This window comes from Nyctibius grandis, chromosome 9, assembly GCF_013368605.1.
Source record: "Nyctibius grandis isolate bNycGra1 chromosome 9, bNycGra1.pri, whole genome shotgun sequence".
Classification (NCBI taxonomy): Eukaryota; Metazoa; Chordata; class Aves; order Nyctibiiformes; family Nyctibiidae; genus Nyctibius; species Nyctibius grandis.
The window spans coordinates 11,024,611-11,037,145 of record NC_090666.1 but is presented as its reverse complement, the minus strand read 5'-3'; the positions used below and the strand labels follow the sequence as shown (position 1 = coordinate 11,037,145).

The 12,535-nt window shown below is 42.1% G+C and overlaps 1 protein-coding gene across 10 annotated transcripts in view; it reads right to left on the bottom strand.

The window, feature by feature from the left end:
- Positions 1-12,535, bottom strand: part of PIKFYVE (phosphoinositide kinase, FYVE-type zinc finger containing) — a 69,809-nt gene that overhangs the window by 44,331 nt on the left and 12,943 nt on the right. For 9 of the 10 annotated variants that reach the window (XM_068407305.1, XM_068407306.1, XM_068407312.1 and 6 more), the window contains 5 exons: positions 9,891-10,062; positions 8,957-9,164; positions 6,358-6,447; positions 2,963-3,101; positions 217-374 (listed from right to left, as the gene is read on the bottom strand). In XM_068407305.1, coding sequence (XP_068263406.1) covers positions 217-374; positions 2,963-3,101; positions 6,358-6,447; positions 8,957-9,164; positions 9,891-10,062 — 767 coding nt within the window. Of the gene's footprint in view, positions 1-216; positions 375-2,962; positions 3,102-6,357; positions 6,448-8,956; positions 9,165-9,890; positions 10,063-12,535 lie in introns of those variants that run through there. The other variant, XM_068407313.1, reaches the window with a different exon arrangement.

The following is a 12,535-nucleotide window of genomic DNA, read 5'->3' as shown; positions in this document are numbered from 1 at the left end:
CAGACAGCCCCCTGTGCCCTGTTGTTTTGTGCCACACAGAGTTAGAACCCTACCTGCTTTGGTAGGCAGTAAAGAAGTGATCTGATTTTTCTTTTTTTCTCACCTTCTTGCAAAGGGGTCTCTCTCTGCAGGCTAAGGTACCCTGTATCAGCTAAAACTCACAACCTCCTGTCACAGAGACAGAAGATACCTGCTGTCCTAAAACATCAGGGTTACCTTGTGGTTATGTGCCCATTTCTGATGAGCCAGTTGACCAGCTCTTTTCCCACAATGCAGTTAGGATGTGTCCGCAGCCAGTAGCGATGGTCTTGAAACTCCATCCCATTATTGTGATGGCAGATTTTCTTCCACAGATCTTTCAGCTGGACTGAGTCCTAAACAGGGAGATGTGCAAGTTACTTACTATTCTGACCTTAGCACTGGTTTCAAGGGCATCAACTTGGGCCCTCAGATCAGCTTCTAGAGCAAGAGCCTTCCACAAACAGGCATAAAATCTAAGCCATTCTGCACAACCTATGTGAATGTGCAAACAGACATGAGATCAGCTCCTTATATCCTTCCTTTTATATAAAGTTGAGAACAAGGAAGAAACAAAGTGGATACCCTCAGAGTTAAGGGGTTTTTGTTTTTAATGTGGTATGATTCTGTACCAACTACAAGATACTTATGTCCTCACTACTGCCCTCTTGCACCCTATTCTCAAACTCAGGTGGTGTGTGTAAATATAGAGAACAAAGAAAACTCATCCCTTGGAAGAGGGTTTTTCTATATAATCTGTGTTCAGCCTAGGCTTTGTGAAGCATACTAGTCCATTATCAAGCCCAGATATAAAGCAAGTACTTGACACAGCAATGCACACTGCTATGTTCAAGTTCTGGAATACCATTTCTTATTGAGGATTCCTTTTATATTGTTCAGTATCAAGCCTTTTTTAGACACTGCTAGCTTTGGCCACTAAGCAAAAAAGGTGTGTACCCCTCCCAACTCAATTAACCATTTTTGAATCTGTGGATCTCTTCCCCTCACCACTTGGAACACTTCAGCCTATACCTCAAACTTATTTTCGGGCCTGTTAAGCATGTGCGCCAACTCTTGTGTAGGCTACAGTCCATCCAAACTGAGCCGTCTCTCTGCACTTGGCCCCTTTTGCTTTCCCGTATGCACCCTGGCTTTGGCACAGCACAATCCATTGTTGCAGAGCAGAAAATGGGACCTGGGATTATTTTGAGAGTGCAACAGAGCACCCCAAGGGGTGGAGAAAAGACACTACATCTCACTTTCCTCAAATACCTCACTCATTCTATTTTTGTGTAACAGAGGAAAAAAAAAAGCTTTAATAAATTTTAACTGGTTTCAGCTTTCCAGTTTACTGCCAGACCCACATTATTGCACTTTCCCAAAGGTGCCCTGAGATCCAAGAGTTTTGCTCCACTTCTGTTACTGGACTGGCTTTCTGCTTTTATTTCCAGCAGTGGCTGTCCTGGGTATTATCCTAAAACTAATGCCAGCTGCCCCCCTTTCATATCAGGTATAGAGTCAAACGGATCAGTAACAGAACACGTCATAGGATCACAAGATTTGATGCAACTGTCGATTCCATAGTTCAGCTGCCTTGCAGTTTACCCTTAACTCACATGGTGAATTCAGTAAACTGGCCAAACTGGCAGAACACAGCAAATCATTTCAACTCAAGGATTTTGACCTCTAGTTCAGAGAAGTATGTGCTTACCACAGAGTACGCACATCCTCCCCCACCTTTTATTTCATGAGCAAAGTTCATTAGTCTTCTGAATGGAATATGTTACGCTTTAAATTACTCCTGATATAGAGTCAGCTCCACTTGCTAAGGGCATTAAACAAAGAGTGGGAATTCACAGAAAATAGTAATTAGCTGACACTGCATCTTCTGCACTTACACGAACAGAAGCGATAATACCAATCCTCTTCTCCCCCAAGGAAGGAATCACAGCATTTTAAATTTCATTTTTCCTGCATTAACATACATGCACGGGGAAGGGTGGTGTAAAGACGTGCCTTAAAAATGTTTCTCCCTCATGCGATTATCCATTTACAGAGCACCCTGGAAAGGAGTTATGCAACTGAACAGGAACTAGGGTGTTTCTGCACCCTCAGGAATACTTGCATGCATTTTGCTGACAGCAGGCAAATACCTGACAACACAGAAATTAGCCTTCCTGATTTTAAATTGGCAATGGGGAGCAATCTTGTATCTTTTAATGTATGAAAAACACTCCCTTCCCTTCTCTGCATCTTTTTGTCCCATTTTTTGGAAATGCTTCCCCTCTCTCAAAGAAAAGAAACACTATTTTCTACTGAACATTGTACAGTAACTGCCATGTACAATACTGCCTCTGTGGGGAGGGGATAACAGGATTACACAGAATACTGTTGCACATTGATTTTTCTTTGAACAAGTATGTCACTACAACCTTCTACAAAATGTTACGTTTATCCTGCAAACAAGGGGAGGGCCCAAGTTATGTTTTGGCCCAATAAGCTGTAACAGCTTTAACTCACTCATCATGGTGTAACCATTCTGAAGCAGCTGTTTAAAGTTTCCGATTATGTGGCCTGTGAAAGGGAAAATCTGAACTTGGAGAAATACAGAATCAGGTCATTGTATTACAGCTGCAACCATGACAGGTTTAACCCACAAGGAGCCACCATACACCAACTCCACACTGCGTAACACACTTCCCAAGACTAAAACTGTAAATACCTTTATGCAAACACCACATGAAACTATGATTTGTTTCAGGAATATGAAAGTGCCCAAAGCAGCATCAATATTCTCCATCCCCACACCACCTGGAAGAGGGGCCCAGGTAAGAGTGCTCAGACAAGAGCCTTTAAAGGCAGCAAGATACTCCTGCTGCATAATACAAGAAAGGCAAACTTCACTGCCTTCACAGAGCAAGGCAAACAGAAGTCTGAAAAGTACCAGAAGGATTTTGCGCTCATCCTCGCTGGTCTCTGCCTTCATATGTGTGCGACTGGCCTGGGGGCTGACAGATGTCTCATAGGCAGGCACCATTGGTGAACCTGACCGATCCAGTGACAGGTTAGTGATGCTGGCTGATCTGTAGTAGAAGAGAGAAGAATTGAAGTATAAGTGTTCATCGTTCAGTGCTTCACCAGAGCAGGCATTGATCGTGTAGCATGCTAAAAAGGAACTTAAGCCTGTGACATTGTTCACTCTCCTCAGTACAGAGTTACTGCTTAAAGCTTCCTCTGCCGTCAAAGCAGAAGGGATTCCTAGGAAGCAAGTGTAGTGCTTTGGAGCATCTAAGTTAAACACAAACTTTTGTAAAGCTCTTTGTGGGAAGCAGTTAGAACTAAGTTTGGCCACGGCAATTTGTATATGTCTGCATTTGACTAGGCTGGGGAAGGGGTGGGATACTGGGTAATAGAAGCTCCAGTGGCTTGGAGGCAAGACAGATGCCAGCAAGGTCAGCCAACACCAGGATCCCTGTAACAGGGCACTGAGATTCTTTATCTCCTTGACCCATTTAAAATTCCTTCTCCTCAGCTCTCTGAAATATATGGCTGAGCCTGCAGAGTCTGGAAGTTTGAGCACCTGCTCCCTAGGGTGGCTAAACTATCTGCTGAAGCTGGAGGTTGCTCCAGCCAGCAATTTTCCTTGTACTGTGATATGGAGCATCCACCTGATCTCAGCCCAGCTGTTAGGAAATCTTGGCTATGCATCCAGTACAAACACACCATTTTGCAATAATCACTGCAAAGCTACGAAAGCAAATACAAGTTCCAGATATGCTCTGCTCCAATATCCCACAACTAGACTAAGCCCCTGAATAACCAGAGTGCAACTTCTCATCACACAGCAGCAAAAAGCATGCTGTGTAAGCTATTCATGCTAACAGCGCTCTAAGGAGTGAGGATGGATAAGGCTTCTGCATACAGAACAGGGAAGCGCAAAATGCCAACGCTAAACTGACTCAAGAGGCTTGCAGCAGTCTCAATGATGAGAACTGTTGCCAGCCTCTAGTCTTTGGAATGAAACTCAGATAACTTCACAGAGCTTGCTAACTGGCTAAGAGGCACTCTAATTATTCCCAAGAATTCTCAATGGATGATGCGGCTGAGCCCAGGCATGAAATAGCAATGCCACTCTATTACAGCTTTTGTACCGCGAGGAAGTAGGCACTGAAGGCACAATAATCTCAAAATCTCTGCTTTTTCCTCCTCTGTCTCTTGAGAAGGAAAAGGGCTGATAAAGGCTTTTACTCAGTCCTTTTTAGTCATTTATGCAGAATCAAAGGAAACTATGTTCACACTACATCTAATATACATCTAGGGGCAATAAGGAAAAACTTTCCGTCATAGTCAGGCATTCAAGGCAGCCTAAAATTCTGCTAATCTTCTACTGTTCAGATGCTCTCAAGTTAAGCAAAGTTAGAACTGGCAGAGTTACGCAGCTTAACAGAAAGCATTCTTACGTGTAAGATGAGACTGACATGAAAGTCCATCATTAAGCACTCCTCCCAGCTGTTTCACAGCAGCTACTTTAACCATCCCACCTACCTGTAAGCAGCAGGGACTTTTGATTTGTGTAAAAGGGCATTAAGCAAGAGTTAGAACAGTCAGATTTCATATCTGTGTCTTTATCATTACCAGTTACATCCACAACTTTATTGTATTTATCTTTTCTAAAAACAGAGGGGGAGATTTTGCAATGAAAAACCCTATACTTTAGAAGGATCTGCAAAGGAGAAGTTTGAATCCCTCCACTTGCAACATTTGACTGTTGTGCTGGGTTTTTTTCTCCATAAATGATCAGTCTGAGAAAAAAAAAAATCACATATCCCCCACCCACAGGGAAAACTAATACTAAGTAACTTCTGCTGCCTGCATCTAAATGCACTCAACCTGCATCTTTTTTGCCTCACCTCATCTAGAAAGAGGCATGGTCAAGCTTGCCTCAAAGAAACATCTACAGCTGCTTTGAGAAGATCTAGAGGCTAGCATTGCTTAGCCCAAAGCCAATAGCTTTGTTTCCACAGGTTCAGAATTTTGACGGAGACAGGTTATGCCTCATCATTACTTCTCAAATGTGAGTCCAGACACGTAAGTACTATGGTGAGGCCATGAACAGACAGAGTTAAAATTTAACTTGAATGAGCAGTTTGAGCCTGCCAGGTCCAGCTTGGAACCCTTCTACTACTGCATGTGTGAGCAAACAGCAAAGGCCTTTTAAAATAGACAGCATCAATTCAAATAGGAAGCAGGAGAGCATCCTCAAAGTTTCATACACTTCTTGACATCACTGCAGCTATTTAGCACTGAACTTTTAACTCTGGACTCCCTGCCGTGTTTGCTCAGAATTGATTCTTGGTATTAGTTTATTCACCAGTATTTTACTCCCTCTAGGTGAGATCTTTGGTTCTCAGTTGTCCCATCAGTGTGCATCTCCTCCTAACCATCCCCATCACACAGAAGACAAAGACTCCAAGCAGTCCGTTCCCTGAGATGCACACCCAGCATCCTTCTCAGCTGAGTTCCCTAGTCTTTGCTGGTCCTGCCAGATCCCACCAAATTGCTAAACATTCTGCGTTCCTGTAACACCAATGCAAAGAAGTCTCTGAACGTCTCCTGACTACAACACTGAAATTTGGATTATCTTTGCTCTGTTCCTCATATCCTTGCCTCACCTTTGTTTCCCCAATTTAACCATAATGGAATTAGGTAACCAGAACCATACCAGAAGCACTGTGAAGTGGAAATTACTTGTTCTTCTAATACCAGCTTATTTAGCGGGATTAAGCTCAAGCATTCACAACTTATACTAAAGCTCTCATGAACATTTCCAAGTTCATTCCAGCACTCTTGCACAAAGACCTATGAGGGGATTTTAGCCTAAGGAAGGCTGGTAACTTAAACAGGATCACACTTAATGGAAGAACACAGGGAGCAGAGAGTGCACAGAGAGCAAAACAAACAAACAAAAACTACACCTCTGCTCCTCCACGACCTCAATCTTTGCCTCCCATTACCAAGTCTCTGTTACTCTCTTTTCTTCAGCTTCCTCAGAACTCTACCTTTCTCAGCCACTTCTTTCCCTTTCTGTCCTCTTCACCACCACTTCTATTTGACCGACTCAGCAGCAAACTACAGGTTCCTCAAAAGTAGTACATTTATTAATACGAATATGTAATATAAATGGTCTTTCCTTATCATTACATGTGGGTAATAGAGTGTCTCATTTTAGACATGAAACAGCATGCTCAGTAAAAAGAAGCCTCAAAATACAGGCTTTAAAGTGAAGAGTGTGCTAGGAGTGCATCCAGAACAGAAAATACTCAGATATGATTGGTTTACCTGTTCCTAGCTGGCGACTTCCCTGCATCTTCCTGGACAGACCCAAGGCGTGCAGACAATGTGGTAGTTGAAGAGTCTGGGTGAATCAAACTGCAAGCAAAAGGAGCATGTTACAGATGTTTGAGAGATTTGCCACATGCAGCAGTGTCAGAACAGCTGGAATTAAAATACAGCTAATTATAATGTTACCTCTCATTCACACCCATGACTGTTAAATCAATGAGGGAATAGGGAAATCTTTCCCCATCTGTAGGCCAATGATATCTGGAGGACAGTGCTCAAGTCTTCTCCCTTCAGACTCAGTCTTAAGACAATACAGCCTCTTCCCACTTCTCTTATTACCCTGCCTTCCTGCCTTCTTCCCCTATATCCCTTTCTTACACATCCTCCTTCCTTACAGGCTGCTATTCCATGCTTTGGAGGTAGAGACATCGCCCCCATCTCCCCAACACATCCTCTTTGCAATCCAAGCAATGCTATCTATAGCTATTGCTAGACAGCTTTTACTAAGATAGCCTGACAACCTTCTGTAATTATTTAACCTGATCGCTGTCACCTTTGCCCTCCTTTTCCTTCCACCCCAGGAGGAAGGAGAGGAGATGCTTGTACACCATCGATAAAAATTCCTACTGGCAAGACTGTATTGGATATAAGCCACTACACTCCAACTGATACAGTTGTACTGGCTGTGCTCTGGGATGTAGACATGTTACTAGCACAGTACATGCTCTTCATGAGAAAATGTACACAATACAACTGAGTAGCTGTACTTGCCCAGAGTACACCACTCCTTCACTTTTAAAGGACATAGCACTTCAAAAGTCAGTTAAAGCAGGAGCCCACGCCTCTATGTTCCAACTGCTCAAAGAGCAGGGCAATGTCAGACAATTAAATACAGCCTCACTCCCCTAAACACTTTTCTTACTGCTTTGCAGCATATGACAGCAGGAGAGGCAAGAGCCTTATCTCAGATACTTTATTTTGGGAAGAGCCTCAACTCCCAAGTTTTCTTCTGAAGCAAACTGCTTCTCACACAGAAGCCACATATTAGAAGAAAAAAGCTTTGCTTCTGTTATGAAGCTGCGAGTTGCCACTTCCCACTGTGGTGCTGTTTAAATTCAATGTCTTGAGTTTAAACCTCTGAAGGTCAACCAGGAACATACCAAATGCAGTATTAAAAAAAAAAAAAAAAAAAAGCACTGTAGCCCACTGTAAAGTTTTACATTTTAAGAGCAATAAGCACAGAAAAAATTTGTAATCCTCCTAAAGCAACAATAAACTACCTAATCTCAATCTCTCCCCTCTCACGCACAAAAGCAGCCCATGTTTACTTAGTGTCTACCAACAAGATTAAGCATTCTAGTATAGGAAGAATTATCAGCCTTTACAGAATACACAGTATTTTTCTCGAGTGCTACAAGCTGCCCAAAATAAAGATATAAATACTTTCTTTCTATGTTCATGTCTACAAGCTGTTGAATTGCCATAATAAAGACACTAATAACACACCAGAAGACAGAACTAATGATACCTTCTATTATTTTGTACACCTGAAGAGAAGCATTCCGAGCGCACATACTTATTCTCTAATTCAAAATTTGGTAGTATTTATCCCAAGCATTACAACATTACTGCTTTAGATGACTATGACATTGAACCAGAAGTACTTTCCTTTATTTAGGCCTAAAGCTGATTATTTAAGTGCTTCCATATAGGAGCACCACACTCTGAAAAGCAATATGCAAAGCAAGGGTCAGGGCATTTTCTGACGACAGTTGTTTTTGAGGTTTTTCTTTTAACACTATCAGAACCACTAGAAGAGATCTGCTGAGAGGCACATGTCACTAACACTACCCCTCAGTTAAAGAAATGCTCTGACACAAGACCTCCTCAGTAGTTTCACACCTGCCTGTTCTTCTGTTTTTAGGGAAATGAGCACAAACACCACACCTGATTATTTCTTCCCCCTCTCACATTAAATTAAATCAAGGTCCTCAGAAACTAACTTGCACACGACTTGAGAAGAAGTACAGTGTTCTTGTATTCATCTTCCAAAAATAAAGATCCCCTAATTTGAAAGCAATAAGAAGAAATATACTTTGAAAGGAGATCAGAGAACCTTTATAGCTATCCTTTCAATCCCACTTCAGTTGAAACAGGTGGTTACTTCTACAATTTCTCTCTTATTTACACAGACAGCCTCTCTTATATTGTCTTGCCCAATCCAACATGTGACAGGTAAAGCATCAGTGTCACACTCACTTGCCTCTCGATACATCAGTGGTTAGAAGTGATGCTTTTTGGTTTTGTCTTTTTAAACTCTGAAGCTAAAAGCCTGCTCTGTCACTGGTACAGAATCACTGATTCAATAGAGGTTAAAGGAAGAACTGCAAATAATTTAAAACTCCACTAGAAAAGCTTCCACATTTCAACTTCTAGAGAAGAATATTAGAAGCAAGCACAGAATTAGGTTATTTTTACAGGAAATACACTTCTAAGTTTCCTAGATGAAAACCAGCACCTAGCTTTTGTCTTGGCAGGCGTCAGCCTGAAAACACAGTTAAGATTCTGGAGCTCAACATGAAGCCATTCACTTTACCTTTGCCAGGTTAGATCCTCCTCCAGAAAGATGTTGCGGCTAGCTTTACGGCTCCCAACTGGTGTGCGTGGCTCGACGGGATCCAGCACTGATACAGAACACGCAGAATCTGACAGAGCATTTAAGTCTTCTCCAATGGAGTTACTGTCTGTGGAGTGTGCATAGCTTAAGGCTATTTTGCGGCAGTAAGTGCAGGCTCGGAGATCCCCTATGGAAAGGGGAACCAGAGAGTGTAAGTGAACAGGAACAAAAAGTACCCTGTTCCTACAGGATCAGAGGTGCATAGTGGTGGGAAAAGAAGGATTTCCTGTTTCAAAAACCTCTTTGCATGTTTGAAGTCTAGTTCTCATATTCCCTTAAAGAGCGAAACATCAGACAATTATACACTCAGGGAATTTCTCCAAGTCAAATGATGCATAACACATAATTAGTGTGAGAGAGACAGGTTGCAGGGGTGTGGAGAGAGAGCACATGTGCACACTGAAATTACGGTACAACAATAGCCAGTCAGATATGACATACCAGCTGATGTCTGGAAATCAGTACCTCCATCAGGAGATGTCTAGAGTTTCGTAATTGGTATTTCCCTCACCCTCAATTAGAACATGTGACTCATTACATTTTAAAACTACCATTACTAAGAGCAGCTTTTACTTGAGCGTACTTTTTGTAGTGAACATCCTTGTTAAATAGTGGCCATATTTGTTTTGTCATCATGGACATAGTATTGATAAAAATAAGCAGGCATGGCATATTCCACCATTGTGCATACAAAAAAATCGTAGAATTAAGTCCTGTGATTCTTTTTGCTTATTTCTAAGCCCACTAGAGACCTGTACTGCATTCTCTAGCAGATGCCAGAATCTAAAATGCAGTAGTCCAAACAGAGCTGAGCACAGGGAGAATGTTCTGCTTCTCAACAGATACACCCTACCTGTGTAGCCCATGAATTTTCCAGGAATTTCCTGATTGCAGCATCGACTACAGAAGATCTGCCCACAAAGTCGACAGTGGTGCCTCCGCCGGAAGGTGGTGAATTTCTCACTGCAGTCATAGCATTCTTTGCACTGGCTGTCAGGCATCCAGTACTGCTTCAAGTCACTGTCCTACAAGGGAAGGCAGCAGAGAACAATCTTTTTTTCATAAATAAAAAAGCATGTTTAGATTCATGACTGCTTTGTAGACTGTGCATATGAAAAGGACAATTTCATATATTCATATATGTGTGTGTTTGCACACTCTTGTGTATAAGCACACACATGCACAGAAAGGATTTTTCATGTGGTTTTAGAGGGAGCCAGAAGGCTGAGAGAGTTCTTAGTCGTGAGAATAGGTCTAGTAAGCCTTTGCCGCCTTGATCCAAGATGGAAGCAAAGTAGATAAAAACTATCATGAGCTGTAGATAAAGGTCAAGCATCACAGAAGATCTCGAGTTGGAAGGGACCTATAAGGATCATTGAGTCCAACTCCCTGCTCCTCGCAGGACAAGAAGAAACAAACATATGAAGTACTGATTGCTCTTCGCTCTCATTTGCCCCTAGCACATGACAGGCCCTCAACTAGCACAGTTTAAAAAAAAAACAAAACAAACAAACCCCACGCATTAGCTGAAGCTGTTATCCAGATATCAAGTTATCAGGAATTATCAGTGCAGGAAGATCATTGCAACTGTTAATACTGTCATGTACTTTAAAAGGATTATAGACACACATAAAAAGTTTTGTTATATGATCAAATTCTTCAAAACCTCAGTAAACAGTTGTAAATGCCTGTGTCCCAGATTGATGCTGTATCAAAACTCCAGGTTGACTGCTGTGTGAAGACAACTGTGGAATACACATTCAGCAGATAACAACATACACTGATATACAGCATGGGTGTAGCCACAGGAATTTTTGTCTTGTTTTTAAGACTTGAAAACAAAGAGTTAAAACTTCCATTTGGTGTTGTAGCTATAAATAGAGCAAGACAAATCTCTCAATTATGATTCTGAGCACACCAGCTACAACTACCACGGATGGAGACAACTGCTAAGGGTCACATGACAGCTCTGACTGTGAAACACTCTTTGCTAGAGTTCAGTTCCAGCAATAAGCCTTTTCAGAGGCACTGAATACTCTGGGTTTTTCTTATGAAGAGAAAGTGCTGCAAGAATTTTCTCAAAATAACACAAGAAGAGAGTAACCACAGAGAAGAAAGGTGATCCATACTCTGATTTTCGCATAACCAAAAAAAAAAGCATACCCTGATTTGGGGTTTATTTTCAGATGTTCACAAAGTGAAGTTTGACATAGCTGCTAGACCAATTTTGAGATCAAAATGGCTATAATCAACGAGACAGCATTTTCATGCTGTCCTCACCGAAGAAAACTCACACAGAAAGTGGTCAAAGACTGCTCAAGGCAGTCTAGTGTTCAAGAGAGTCTAGAAATTCTTTAAGATGAACACTAACTAAGCTTCAAGCAGGGAAAGATGCAGTGAAGAGCTTTGCCCAGGAACTGCTCCAAAGCTGCAGGGGATGCCAATTAACGGTTTTTGCTGCAGCTCTGTATGATAAGCCAAGTCTCTGGTTCTGCCACATAGAGAGTGGCTGTTCCAAGCAGCAGTGCCTGTGCCTACCATCTGTCTCACGTTGCCTCTGCCCCACTTGCACATGACTGGGTGTTTAGAAACACAGCCATTGCTGGTGACACTTTCCAGCTCTCTGCCTTGGTCAAGTCAGAGCCAACACTCATGACAAGAAGAGCCTACAAGGAAGGGTTCAAAAGACTGGCCCGCATTAGCAGTAGAGGTTGATTAGAGCAGCACCATCCAGGAGCTAACACATGCTTTCTACAACAGCAAAGCGGTCTCAAGTAGAGACAGACCAAGTCCACAGTAAGAAGAAATTGTTGCCTGGAGTGACTCAAGCAAAACACAGCTGCAGTCAAGGGCAGTGATGCTGCACACAGCACCCTGACAACTAACATACCACTTTCAGAGAAAGATCTAGACATACTGTTTTACTGCTGCATCCTGCCTGTTTGAGCACCTCTCCAATAGCTTCAAAGATGTCTGAAAATCTCCAGGGCCTTCAGAAGCTGCCACAAACTGAAATATTAGTAGGGGCCACACTCAATGCCCTGCTTACTGCAATGAAAGGCTTTTGTTTCACCCTCAAAAATATCACCTTTTCTACCAAAGCAAAGTTACTCTCACAAGCAGAATAGCACTGGAAGCTAAGTGAGTTTACTCAAAGTCTACCTGTAAAAGCTAGCAAGCCAAAAGCCTTTTTCCTCTTCATTCAGTTTAATTAAATGCACTTTTGCCTGTTCATGTCTTGCTCCCAGACACAGCTATTTATATTGTCACTTATAAATAGCTGTGGCTTCTTTTCTCAACTAGATCCTCCTCTTAAAGGCATGGTCCAACACAGCAGAGGGAGGTGAAATCAGCAAGTCAGTAGCAACCACCAGACCCTTATCCAGCTGAATCAAAATTGATAAACAGGACAAGCCTTTCAAGCAAATATTGCTGGCCAATCACTACCACAGTAAGTAGCAGATCTAATTCATCCTCAGAATTCTCATTACTATTTGT